This window comes from Chiloscyllium punctatum, chromosome 4, assembly GCF_047496795.1.
Source record: "Chiloscyllium punctatum isolate Juve2018m chromosome 4, sChiPun1.3, whole genome shotgun sequence".
NCBI lineage: Eukaryota > Metazoa > Chordata > Chondrichthyes > Orectolobiformes > Hemiscylliidae > Chiloscyllium > Chiloscyllium punctatum.
In genome coordinates this window covers 84,720,921-84,735,498 of record NC_092742.1, presented here as the reverse complement: position 1 = coordinate 84,735,498, position 14,578 = coordinate 84,720,921, and the positions used below count along the sequence as shown (strand labels likewise).

At 41.6% G+C, this 14,578-nt stretch overlaps 1 protein-coding gene across 1 annotated transcript in view; it reads right to left on the bottom strand.

Moving 5' to 3' along the window:
* LOC140476495 (tetratricopeptide repeat protein 9A) overlaps positions 1–14,578 on the bottom strand; it is a 94,298-nt gene that overhangs the window by 33,187 nt on the left and 46,533 nt on the right. Inside the window, exon 2 of the mRNA XM_072569203.1 lies at positions 2,886–3,068. Coding sequence (XP_072425304.1) covers positions 2,886–3,068 — 183 coding nt within the window. The remainder of the gene's footprint in view (positions 1–2,885; positions 3,069–14,578) is intronic.

Here is a 14,578-nt window from a genome sequence, read left to right as displayed (position 1 = left end):
TAGTGGCATCAAGGGATATTGGGAAAGGATGTAAGTATGGCTTTGAGGTAGATAATCAGTTGTAGTCTAGAATGGTGTAAAATGGAACAGATTCAAGGGGATTATTGCTCCCTCCTACATGCTTCATCAAGGTTGAAGTGTCAAGGGTGCTCTCGCAAATTTTCCTCCTTCCTGAGTAGAATCAGTAGTGTGACCTTCAAAGCCATCTCTGTTGAGATCAGCTGAAGCAAGCACAGTCAAACCTGAGCTTTCCTAGTCTACGTGGAGTTTGATAAATTCACAATGTTAATGGGACAAACCTTGTTTTCTTTTTATGGGGGGTGGACACGCGGACAAGTTGGGTCTGGTGTGGGAGGTTCAATTTTTGTGATCTCGTGAAAGGTTTGGTTGCCAAAAGGGATCGTGGGATCAGGGCCCTGAGGTGGAAGGGTGTGCATGTGCACGTAGTGTCTGATCCTGTGAGGATGCTTGAAGATGGGTGGGAAATTAGAGGAGTTAGGGATTGGAGCCTGGATGGAGGGTGTCATACACTTTATGGAGGCTTCAGGAACTGGTGGAGGAAGGGGTGTGTGGATATTGAGACCAGAACCCTTCAGAGGGGACGTGGAGATCTGGTGCAGGGTGAGAGGGCGGGGCGAAATTGGAGTCTCATTGAGAAGATCGAAAGAATTGGGGATGAAGTAGCTTCTGAATGCAGCAAGTCCAGCTACACTGGATCCACCAGCTCACTGGAAAGCCACATACCTTCAGAATCAGCAGACTTGAACTCACTTCAACCAGTGGATTTCCTGGCCAGAACAAAAAGTGTGAAATTATTAATATATTCCCGATAGCCTCATTCTTTTATTTAAAATTGCCAAATTAGCTGACCTCCTGAGCATGGAGCTAGTGGGTTGCTTTCCCCATATAGCCTTTCGTAAAATCAGAGTGGAGTGGAGGAGGGTCAGGATTAAGATTGTTAACACTAACTTCTCAACCAACCCAAATGTTCCCTGATACATATATAAAAACTAGTTATTGTGTGTATAAGCAAGTTTGTCACAAAGGGTGGAATTGAAACTAAAAGATGCAGCGTGGCTTCACTAACCCGTGCTGGGTTTGGATTGACTAAAGATAAATAACAAAAGGTATTAAAATTGAGAAGATTTATCGACTGTCAAGGATCAATTGTAATTTCACGCACTTATTTGTTCTATCTTACGGACAGCATTGGCCCAACTCCTGCACCTCTTAAAGACACTTTCACAAAGTTGAGGGTTTCTGTAGATAAACATTGAACACAATTACAATTAAACAACATTTAGAACACAGTTTGTCTCCAGTTGAAGTTATTAATCGTATGTTTCCTGGTCTAGACTCCAGAAACAATTAGATGAGTAACCAAAATGTCATTAAATTTAAACACCTGAAGGATAAATGTTAACTTTGAGAAATGACTGTGTTTGGAAACCTACTGATTATTCAAAATATTCCACTGAGATTTGGTGTATTGAACAGTGCTGGCTTGGTCACAGAACTATATTATCTTAATAGCAAATTCAGAGTACCTGTGACAGGCTGATGAAACTCTAGATACATATCAGTTCCCTCGATGTTGTGTAAAATTGCTCAGAACAATCAAAGATAACATATTTTCTTGTACTGAAAAGAATTGATTTCAACTGTTCCAATCTACCTCTGCTATGTTACCCAGTGCAAGTAAAGACTGCTGAACTGTTCCATGGTCTTAAAGCTGCACAATCAATCATCAGTTGTTCCTAGCTACCCAGCTTTACATTCTAAAACATCTGTCCACAGCTAGCTAGGAAATAGATGCCTGATGTGGTACTTGTTCCAGTGTTATTATGAAGGAACAATGGTGCTCTTAACCTTCACTACCTGATCATTTGTTACCATGGTATCACACCAAGAATTGTGAAGCTCAGGATGCATGTTAGATTCATCAATGATGTGTAAAATTAGTCAGAAAGATCAGAAATCTTGTCACAAAATGGGTTGATTCCAATTGTCTCAATCTATTTGCATTAGAGATATTTCCTCCCTGTTCACCCTCTCACTACTTTAGAATTACAGAATTGCCTGTGAAATTGGCAGCCACAAAAAGTGATGGAGACCAAAACATTGTTCTTAGAGCGATGGGTTATGGGGAAAAAGCAGGAACAGGGTACTGAGTTAGATCATCAGCCATGATCATAGAGAATGGTGGAGCAGGCTCAAAGAGGGGCCAAACAGCCTACTCCTGCTTTTATTTTCTGTGTTTCAATGCTGAAGAGCAGAAGGAGGCTTTTCAGTTCACCATGTCTGTGGAGAGCAACTTGTCTAGTGCTACTCCCTCCCCTGCACTCTCCACAATCCTGTACATTCCTACTTATCAGATAATAATCCAACTCCCTCTTGTATATCATGGCTTGAACCGGTCTTCACTACATTCCAAGGCAGCATATGCCAGACTTTCACTTTTTAAATCAAAAACCTTCACTGGACTCAAACTTCCTTTTTCTCTACTTTAAAATGCCGCTTCTAAATATGACAATTATATATTGTACACCTTTCACCACCAACTGGTAAAAGTCACATCCTTGCTTGATCTAAGGGAGGCACAGACTTGTGCACCAGTTTTCACACAATAAGACAGATAAGATAACACTATTCAAAGGCAACAGTCCTCCAGCAATCGGTTAAAGCAAGCATGTGATATGTTAGATTCTTAACCCAGAGCTTCATATGAAACAGAGAGTGCACATTTTTCTCTCTTTTTGGAAAAAAAATGCTGTTCATTTTGAGCGTCAGTTAAAGTGAAGAAGATACTTAACTGTGTGTATATCCCCACAAACATAAAATATGCTCTTTAACTCCCGCCTTTTACAAAGTAGGAAATAGCTCACCTGTTGGTTCTCGGTTCCTTGCTTCCTTCAGATAATGTAATGCTTTATCATAATCTCCAAGGTGATAATAAGCCACACCAGAGCGATACAGGGCCTTGAAATTGTCTCCTTCTTTCTTCAGGACTTTGAGGCAATATTCCTTTACTCGTTCATAGTTCACCAGTTCAGCTTGTAGCAAGCAAGCTTTGGAGAAAAAAAACAAAGAGAAAGAAGAAGCATAAAGGATCAGTTATTAGAATTCGTCAAGCACGCTGGAGCACTAACACAAAATATAATGAATTTGTAACAAGGAACTGCACATATTTACGGTGATTCTGGCACACCTAGGATTGTTTAGTACAGGATAAATGCAAGGGGAAGTTCCATTACGGTGAAAGTGAACAAACATCAATTAAGGTCATCCTCATCAAACTAGGTAACTTACAAATGACTAATGTATTTTTCATTCAATTTCATTACTATTTACAGAATAGGGACGGCACGATGGTTCAGTGGTTAGCACTGCTACCACACAGCACCAGGGTCCAAGGTTCAATTCCAGCCTCGGGTGACTGTGTGGAGTTTGCACATTCTCCCAGTGTCTGCATGAGTTTCCTACGGGTGCTCCAGTTTCCTCCAACAATCCAAAGATGTGCAGGTTAGGTGAATTGGCCGTGCCAAATTGCCCATAGTCTTAGGTGCGTTAGTCAGAGGAAAATGGGTCTGGGTAAGTTACTCTTTGGAGGGTCGGTGTGGACTGGTTGGGCCAAAGGGCCTGTTTCCACACTGTAGGGAATCTAATCTACTCAGCTTACTGGTATTTTTCACTTTTTTTAAAAAAGAGAGGAATGTGATATGTAAAGTAGCATGTCTTTTAAAAATTGTTTTATTGGAATTTTACAGGAATCCATACAATGTGGAAACAGGCCATTCGGCCCAACAAGCCCATACCAATCCTCTGAAGAGCATCATACACAGATCCAACCACCTACCGTATATTTCCTTTGGCTAGCACATCTAACCTACACATCCCTGGACACTACAGGGCAATTTCCCATAGCCAATCCAATTAACCTGCACATCTTTGGACTGTGGGAGGAAACCCACACAGACACAGAGAAAATGTGCAAACTCCATAGAGGCAGTCACTCAAGGCTGGAATCAAACTGAGATTCCTGGTGCTAAGAGGCAGCAGTGCTAACCACTGAGCCACCAGGGAGGCATGGGTAAAGCAGGAATGTCACTGAACTAGCAATTCAGAACTCCAAGCCAGTGCTTTGGGGTCAGGAGTTCAAATCATGGCAGGTGCTGGGATTTGTATTCAATAACAATCTGGATAGTGAGTTGGCCTAATGGCAACCATATACCTTTTACTTGACTGTTGTAAAAGCCCATCTCATTCACAAAATGTCCTTGAGGACAGGAAATCTACCATCCCATCTGGTCTGACCTACAAATGACTCCAGACCAGATGGGATGGTAGATTTCCTTCCCAACCAATGATTGACTCTAAACCTCCCTCTAGGAAATTAGGCATGGGTAAATGCAGGCTTAGCCAGAAATGCCCTCATGCCAAGAACAATTTGTCGTTTAAAGGCTGAACAGAGAACAGCAATTTCTATTCTACGCCTGCTCTCTCTCCATCAGGTACCACACCCTGAAAGGACTGTGCTGAAAGCGGGCTGCCACATGCTGGTCCGTGTTTACGTTTGACAAGGTACTGCAGTGGTTTGCCATTGGCTTCAGCAGGCTCTGGCTGAACTGAGTTCCCTCCTGCTCCTATCATCTCATCATATTGGGCTCTGCATGGCTGAGATACAATGCTACCATCAATCCACCTTTCTGAGTAAGTCTAAGAACATATACAATTATCAGCAAGGCCATTAGACCATAAGATATGGGAGCAGAATTCAGCTAGCCATTCAGCCCATTGATTCTGCTCTGCCATTTGAGCATGGCTGATATGTTTCTCAATCTCATTTTCCTGCCTTCTCCCTGTAACCTTTGATCCCCTTATTAACCAAGAACCTATCTATCTCGGTCTTAAATATACTCAATGACTTAGCCTCCACAGGTTAACCACCCTCTGGCATCCTCTGGACCCAGAGTACTCAACTGCTCCTCATATGACAAGCCATTCTTGCCCAAGATTATTCTTGTTAGTGTCCTCTGGACTCCCTCCAATGCTAGCACATCCTTCCTTAGATATGAGATTTATAATATTTCACATGTAGTCTGACCAAAGCCTTATACAGCTTCAGCAGTACATCCTTGTTCTGTATTCTAACCCTCTCAAAATGTATGCTAACATTGCACTTGCCTTCCTATCTGCCAATTGAAGCTGCACGTTAACCTGAAGAGAATCCTGAACTAGGACTCCCAAATCCCTTTGTGCTTCAGATTTCTGAAGCTTTTCCCAAATAAGAAAATAGTTTATGCCAGCATTCTTCGTATCAAAGTGCATAACGTTCCCACTTTCCTAAGCTGCCTTTCATCTGCTACCTTTTTTCCAACTCATTTAGCATATCCAAAGTCCTTTTGCAGCCTCCCCACTCCCTAAATGCTACCCGTCACTTCACCCATCTTTGTGTCATCTTCAAACTTTGCAACAATGCCCTCAATTCCTTTGTCCAGATTGTTAATGTATAACTTGAACAGTTATGGTCCCAATATTGACCTCTGCACAGCTCCAATATTAAAAACCCCTTTATCGCCACCATCTGCCAGTCTTCCAGTCAGACATTCCTCTATCCATGCCAGTATCTTGCCTCCAACACCACGAGGTATTATCTTATTTCGCAGACTCCTATGTAGCACCTTGTCAAAGGCATTCTGGACATTCAAACAGATCATGTCCACTGGCTCTCCTTTGTTTAACTTGCTCATTATCTCCTCAAACAATTCTAATGGTTTGTCAGACATGATCTCCCCTTGACGGAGCAGTGCTGACTCAGACCTATCTTACCATGTTCCTCCAAGTACTCCGCAATCTCATCCTTAATAACCTATTCTAAAATCTTATCAATGGACGAGATTAGGCGAACCGGCCTAAAATTTCCTGCCTTCTGCCTCCGTCCCTTCTTAAACAAGGGGGCTATATTAGCCATTTTCCTGTGCTCTGGGACCTTGCTGACTCCAGTGACTCCTGAAGGACCACCGGCAATGCCTCCACAATCCCCTCAGCTATCTCCTTCAGAATCTTGGAGGGTCGCCCATCTGGTCCAAGTGATTTATTCACCTTCAGAACCTGCAGTTTCCCCAGCAACCTCTCCTTAGTGATGGCTACTACTCTGTTCCCTTACTTTCTTGAAGTTCTGGGATGCTACAACTGTCTTCCACTGAAAACTGATGCAAAATACCTATTCAATTCCTCTACCATTTCTTTGTTCCTCATTACTACTTCTCCAGTGGTCCAATATCTATGCTTGCCTCTCTCTAATCCTTTATATATCCTGAAAATCACTTGCAATATTCTTTTATATTGCTAACTAGCTTCCCTAAAATTTCATCTTTTTGCCATTTAAAAAAAAATTATTGTCCTCTGCTGGTTTTTAAAGGCTTCCCACACCTTCACCACATTGTAGGCTTTTTCTTGATTTTTATGCAGTCAGCAAATTCCCACAGTTGCCTCATCTCCCTTTAGTACAATTCTTCTTCCTTGGGATGAATTTCTGCTCTTTCTCCCAAACTACCCCAGAAACCTCAATCATCACTGCTCCACTGTCTTCCCTATCATGCTCCCCTTCCAATCAACTCTGGCCAGCTTCTCCTTCATGTCTTTGGGGTTACACTTAATCAATTGTAATACCATTACATCTGATTCCAGCTTCTCCCTCTTGAACTTCAGGGTGAATTCTATCATATTTTGGTCACTGCCCCTAGGGGTTCCTTCACCTTAACCTCCCTAATCAAGTCTGCCTCATTACACATCATCAAATCCAGAATTGCCTGTCTCCCAGTGGTTCTACCACAAGCTGCTCCAAAAAGCAACTTGTAGACATTCAATGATTTCATTTACTTGATACCAACCTTATTTTCCCAGTCAACCTGTATAATGAAGTCCCATATGTTTATTGTAATAATGCCTATCTCTTTATTTATTTTCTGCCTCATATCCTGACTACTGCTAGGAGGTCCATATATAACTCCCATCAGAGTCCTTTCTCCTTTGTGGTTCCTCAATTCTTCTCAAACCGATTGTACACCTTCTGACCCTGTATGCTTCAATTGATTTAACTTCATTTCTTATTAACACGACCCCTGCTGTCCACCTGCCTGTCCTTTCAGTAGGCTTTGGATCTTTGGATTTTTATTTTGCAGCCCTGATCCCCAAGTTTCTCTGATACCCACAACGTTGTACCCACCCATTTCAATCTGTACTGCAAGCTCATTTACATTGTTTCATATACAGCGTGTATTTTAGTATAATGCTCTCAGTCCTGCATTGAGCACATCTCTTCTCATAGCAAATAAGGGGAAAAACTATGCCTGAAGCTATATTCCAAACCCATTCTATACTCTCTATCCTATCACTTGTTCTGGAAACTTTAGTAATCTCTCCTGAACCCTCTTCCCCTTTAACTTTGTGGATAATCTTCCATGCAACTGACTTCCACTCCCCTTCCCTCTCCAATTTATTTTAAAGCCCTGCCCACAGCCTTAGTTATGCAATTCGCCAGGACGCCAGTCCTAGCATAATTCAGGGGGAGCTTGTTCCATTAGAACAGCTCCCTCCTTCCCCAGTACTGGTGTTAATGAGAATAGCAACTTACCTTACAGAAGAAGAGTTAGTTCATTGCACAATAGCAGTGGGCACAAGTTACACTGACTCATTAGGTATAATGACTTAAGAAGGACAGGAACCCAGGATCTCAAGCAAGACTGCCCAATTCTCCACCCAAAGACTGGGTAACATACAAGATTGAGTGACATTGAATGAACTTCAACGTTAACTCTTCCAGAAGTAATACTTTATACAACATCGTTCCATAAGCTGTGCTTTAATTTTATACTAAACACTTAAACATCATACTTTGACATTGACCACTACTCAGTCTCACATCCACCCCCTCAGATTTTCTGACACAAATACTGGAAGTCTGGATTTTGCACAATTCTTTTGGAAAACTCTCCCTTCTGACTTGGAAGATTGGTAGGTCTTTGTCTTGAGGACTATTCATCCTGAATCTGATCTTGACCTTGAGTGTACTGTGAATCTACAGTGGAGGATTTTTTATTTCTTGGATGCTACTTATGGAGAATGCAGTTCCTGATAAGCCCAGTAGTTTGTCTATTTACTTTATCTGGAGGACCCTTACAATGGCTGGAATTTTCTTCACAAAGGAACTCTTCCCTGATGACTCATATCAAAGCTCTTAAACCTCATCTGGGAGGTGGAGGAAAGAGATCTTTCATCTCATGAATATCCATCATGGAAGTCAGCAACTCTGATTAAATGAATACCTTTTAGTACAAATCTGGGTTTCAGGATGAGGAAGTTGCTTTTTTGATTTGGAACTTTTTTTTCCCCACAGTATCCCAGATGTTCAAACCAAGAAATCTCCTCTTTTGCACTATGTCCTGCATCTGGAGACATGGCTCAGACTTCCATGGAATCATAATGGAGTTCATCTCCATTTTGTTCAAGTGACTCTTTCCTCTCAACCTGCTGATACATCTTGTGTTGGGACCTGTAGGCTTTTTGCTTCAACTTTTTCAATACGTTAGATGTCTTAAGTTGCCTCCTGTGGATGTCTTTCTAGTGAAGGAGACACATTCACACCCTCAGTCACGTTATTGGAGGTTTGCTGCTTAATTAACAATTATTTCTGTCACTAAAGGTTTGAAATGTTGCTCTTGAACCTGTGTTATCTCATTATTGTTCTTCACAGTCAAATCTGCTATATCAGTTTGTTTACTATATAGTGTCCTGTTGTCTGAATAAGATCAGTCAATGATTCCTCAAAAGGATGTCAGAAGGGTTTTACTGCTAACTCATGCTAGAGTCCTTCGAGATCCTTCGGTCCAACTTGTCCATGCCGACCAGACATCCTAACCTAATCTAGTCCCATTTGCCAGCACTTGGCCCATACCAGACTAAACCCTTCCTATTTATATACCCATCCAGATGCCTTTTAAATGCTGTACTTGTAGCAGCCTCCACCACTTCCTCTGGCAGCTCATTCCAGACACACACCACCCTTTGTGTGAAAAAGTTGCCCCTTAGGTCCCTTTCCCCTCTCACCCTGAACCTATGACCTCTTGTTTTGAAGACTCCTCCACCCCAGGGAAAATACTTTGTCTATTTATTCTATCCATGTCCCTCATGACTTTTTAAACTTCTATCAGGTTGCTGGGCTTTGTTTCTTTAGTCAAACTCTGGAGACTTATTTTCTGCTCGATCTTCAGCAATAATGAAAGTATTTTCCAGACCTGACGGTTCCCAGGCTTTACAATGAGTTAACAGATCTTTTGAGACCCCTGCCAATCACACCACTGTCTGAGCCTCAGCTGTACACCTGGTAATGCCCAAATGTCCCTAATATATTCTTTCCAACATCTCTTCCTGAAGGGATGCTCGAGTGACTACTCTTCAGTCCCCACGTCAGCAATAATTCTGAAATGCTCTCAGTGCGTAAACTATGTATTCTCAGCTACCTCACTGGATTTTTAGTTTTCAACACAAAACTGGCAAATGGTGGCACATTTGGTTACCCTTTGGTTCTTGATGAATCTGTTGGAGCCTCTTTTCACTAGAAGGCCACTGGGTCCTCTTGGCCATATGAAACATTTCCTTTTTGCCATTAGAGGTAATCTTTATTCATTTGTTTTTCTCTACATTTTGGAGTTCTGCCAGAAATTTAGGCAGCTCAATTACATCTTCTACCAATTGCTCCTTAACCTATTGGCTGATAACAGTTTGCTTCTGAACTTGTTCTTGGAGAACTAGTCAAATTTTTTCTGCTATCTTAAGGATGTTGAGGCCAAGACATGTAAATGAGTTCAAAGGTGACAGGATTGATTCTGAACCATGTGTATATTTTCAGTACTCTTGTTCACTGCTAGTGTTAATCATAGCACATCTTTAATCTCTGGAGTTGTTACTCCTGGAACGTATAGTGTAAGCTTAATAAACTATAACTTCTGTTTCTTCAGCCACGGAATCAGATCTGACAGAATGATGACACTTGTTCCTGTATTGACCTCAAAATGTATGAAATACCCATGGACATAAATAAACAATCTTGTTAAAGGATTAATTTCCCTGAGGAATGCCTTAGGTATAAAGTAAGAGATCCAACTACCTTCACATCATGAGTAAACACTTGGCTTTTTGCTGCTCTGAAATGATATTCCACTTCTATGCATTCTCTGAAAGTGTCTTACAGTTTTGCAGCTGTAGCATTATTTTGTTATAGTTGGGCACTGTCTGTGCCTGTGAGGCTTTGTAGCTCAATAATAACTTTTTCATAACTATTACGTTACACAACAGGGAAATACTGCAGCTTGCTGATCAACTTATCGATCGCGTTATGAAAGCATCATTCATGGCCAACACATCATGGAGTAGGACTTGAACCTGGAGATTTTGGACCAAAGACAGGGAAGCTGCAACTCTGCTATAAGCCACCCCATCCTACTTTAAAGTCTGATATTACTTCCTTGAATGTCCCAAAATGCTTTATAGTCAGAGTTCATGTAAAATGCAGTGTAAATGTGAGTCATTTTATCTGCCTAACACAGTGCACTCTGTAACCAATGCTCTAAGAATATTGGAGTTAATTGTCCAGAGATGGAGTATAACAATGTTATTACAAGCTGGAATCTTTTGGAGCATTTTGAGTCCATAAGGATCCTATCTGTTGATTTGCTCACTGTTCTTAATGGGAAGGGAAAACAAAGTTTTGCCAGTGGGTGCTCAGGACCGGAAATGGTGCCAAACTCAGGTTCCAGATGCCCATTGGAACGGATAGTTTTGAAAAGGTTGGTGTCCACTTTTTGCTGGATATTTTTGAGACCTCACACTCTCTCATGATTTCTGGGGCATTAGTCCCAGATTCCATAGGAACTGGATAAATGAGCACAAGTCCTCTGTCACTCTGGATACCAACATTCCCAGCTGCTCCTGTTTTTGTGAGCTGAAGGGGAAACGAAAATTATCCTTTCCTAAAAGATAAACATCACTTTCCTGTTTTGAAATGCTTTTGTAAAATACTCAGTAAGATTGACAGGCTACCTAACCCACATTAACTACTGCCGGAGACCATTTCCTTTGCTGGTAGTCATAACAATTTGCACTCCTCTTTAACACAGTGAAACTGTCCCATTGTGCTCCCTGGAAAAATTTTCATATAAAATCTGACACTTAGCCAGCTAATGAGAAATTAGGCTCAATCATTGGGTAGTAAAGGCATTTGGTACGCTTGCCTTTATTGGCCAGTGCATGAAGTATAGGAGTTGGGATGCCATGTTGTGGCTTTACAGGGCATTGGGAGGACATTTTTGGAATACTGCATTCAAATCTGGTCTCCCTGCTATAGGAAGGATGTTGTGAAACTTGAAAAGAGTGCAAAAAAGACTTACAAGGAGGTGGCCAGGGTTGGAGGGTTTGGGTGAAGGGGAGAGGCTGAATAAGCTGGGGCTGTTCTCTCTGGAGTGTTGGAGGCTGAGGGGTGACCTTATAGAGGTTTATAAAATCATGAGGAGCATAGACAGGTTGAATAGCCAGAGTCTTTTTCCTTGGGTAGGGGAGTCCAAAACCAATGAGCATAGGTTTAAGGTGATAGGGGAAAGATTTACACGGGACCTAAGAGGCAACACTTCCATGTAGAGGGTGGTAACCCGTATGGAACAAGCTGCCAGAGGAAGTGATGGAGGCTGGTACATTTACAACATTTAAAAGGCATCCAGATGGGTATATGAATAGGAAGGGTTTTAGAGGGATATTGGCCAAGTGCTGGCAAATGAGACTAGATTAAATTGGGATACCTGGTCAGCACGGATGGGTTGAACTGGAGGGACTGTTTCCGTGCTGTATATCTCCATGACGAAAAGCTTGGTCAACAAGTTTATTTTTAAAATACGGATAGTTACAAACATGGAGAGCGTATCAGTGATATGGAGAAGCTTAGGGAGGCAATTCCCGAATAGAGAAGCCCAGCAGCTGAATGCTGCTCACCAATGGGGTGGAGGGGCATAGAAGTTGGGGATTCTTACAAGGCCAGAACTGGAGGAGTTCTGAAGAAGGGCCCTGGACCCGGAACGTTAACTTGGAATTACTGTTCAGATGCTGCCAGATCAGCTGAGCTTATCCAGCAATTTCTGCTTTTGTTTCAGAATTGGGAGGGGGAGTGCAGGTTTTATGGGATGGTGGCTGAGCTGCGGCATGGGGGTGTGAAGAAGGGGAGATATTGAATGGCTGGAGAAAAGAATTAGTGCAAGGAAAATTGCTCCGTTATTTCAGAGGACAAGTTACCATGGTAATAACACCCTTGCTCAATAATTCACTTTTTAACAGGCCCTGCAAGTATTTCATTACAAACATAACATAATTGCTGAGAGAGGAGAATGGGAGGTTCCAGACAATACTCTTTTATGTTCTGAATACTGTCAGAACATGTAATGCCACACACAAGCAACATTGACGGAAGCAGATCCATAAATATTAAATGAAAGTAAAATGGATGAATATTTTAAAAAGCGACTTGCAGAAAAGGCTATAGAAATGACAGGGAAGCGAGACAACTGGGTTAATTCCTTTCAAGAATCAGTAGAGTGGAGATAAGCAGGTAGGTTATGCTGTTAATCTCTGATGAAGTGTTAGAGATGGATTAACAACCAGACAACCAGCCTGCAACAGTGTGACTAATGGGCTCAGCAATTAAAATATGGTCAGCTATCTCATCAGGAGACATTCAGCACAGAGAGGCCTGTCCATCGCTGATGCAGCCCATGGATACGTTAAACCCATAAATCAGATTGTTTGCTATCCATTCTTTTTCTCCCATTCGTTTACCTGGAATTCCAGGCAACAGCAGCCCGAATCTTTTCAAACCCCATCCTCATAGTACTAGTGGTTCCGTTCAGCTTGTCTACGGTTTGGTGGAAGCAAGACAGAATCATGCCTCTCCTTGTTATTGGTTATTGGTCTGAACGTTGTGCTCTTCCACTCTTCCACCTCCCCCACTCTCCCACTCCCCCCCCCCCAAAAGCCTACTATAGTCTTTCTAGCCAAGAATGCATTCACCACCCTTTTATAATTCACAACTGAATCTGTTTCTGCCACCCTAAAAGAAAGCATTCCTGAACTTAACAATTTCACCACATGCAAAACATTCTCTTCCAGTCCCACTACACATCTTCCAACAATTATCTTCAATCTGTATCCTCTGGTTACAGAACCCCACCCTTTGGGGTGGCACAGTGGCTCAGTGGTTAGCAGTGCTGCCTCACAGTGCCAGGGACTTGGGTTCGATTCCTGCCTTGGGTGACTGTCTGTGTGGAGTTTGCACATTCTCCCCATGTCTACGTGGGTTTCTTCCATGTGCTCTGGTTTCTTCGTACAGTCCAAAGATGTGCAGGTTAGGTGAATTGGCCATGATAAATTGCCCATAGTGTTCAGAAATATGTAGGTTAGGTGCATTAGTCAGGGGTAAACGTATGGGAATGGGTCTGGGTAGGTTATTCTTTGGAGGGCCAGTGTGGACTTGTTGGGCCAAATGGCCTGTTTTCACATACTGTAGGGATTCTATGATGTAACAATTTAGCAGACTGGCTCACAATGTGGTCATTCATGCTGTGAAGAAGCTACACAGTCGCTTCTATGCTTCAGCAGCACTTCTCCTGTCAGCAATAAACAATTTAAAATTGTTTAAAGCATTAAAAACTCAATTTCAAATACATCTATTAATTCTTCTGTTAACCCTCTCTGTTCTGAGGAGAACATCCCAGATTCTCTAATATGTTCAGGTTACTAAAGTGCGTCATTCCACATTTTACTGTTTTTTTGCCCCCAAATGGACCACTTCAGATTTCTCTGCATTAGTTATCAAAAAAGTGTGATCTGTTCTTAACTACAGTCAGATATAAATGTGTAGTGACATCATTTAAATAGTCTATGGCAATATACACTGAATGTACTTACAGATTAGATCTAAGCATGAATCACAACACATTGTTTTCCCGACTTGAAGAAAGGAGGCCATTTTAAAGGCAATGACCTTTATTTGTCTTATCACTATTCTCTTTCTCCTTTTCATGCTGACCTTCACTTCACACAGACCTATTAACTAGAACAGACATTATAAACAAATGAGGTGGATCCCAGTGATTTTCAGTGAATGACCATCCCAAAACAGGTTTTGAATAATGTGGCAAAAATGATTCTTTTAAGTGGTTACAGAATGATAATAACGTAATGCACTAAACGGAGCATTAAAGTGAACACACATTCCTCCACATTTGGTAGCCAACATCACTGAAAAACATAACAAAATCTTTTATGGAAATACTGATAATTGAGAGATGGTCCAATGCAAGCTTCAACATTCCTCATATAGCAGGCACTTTACTATAATTGACCTCTTACATAAAAGGGCATTATTGTTGTTATTATTATAATAATGCATTATTATGCAGAACACATCATTATTTAGACAGGAGGTCTGCAGAAATGAAATGTGGTATCAGATGCTTCACTGCTAATACAGCACACG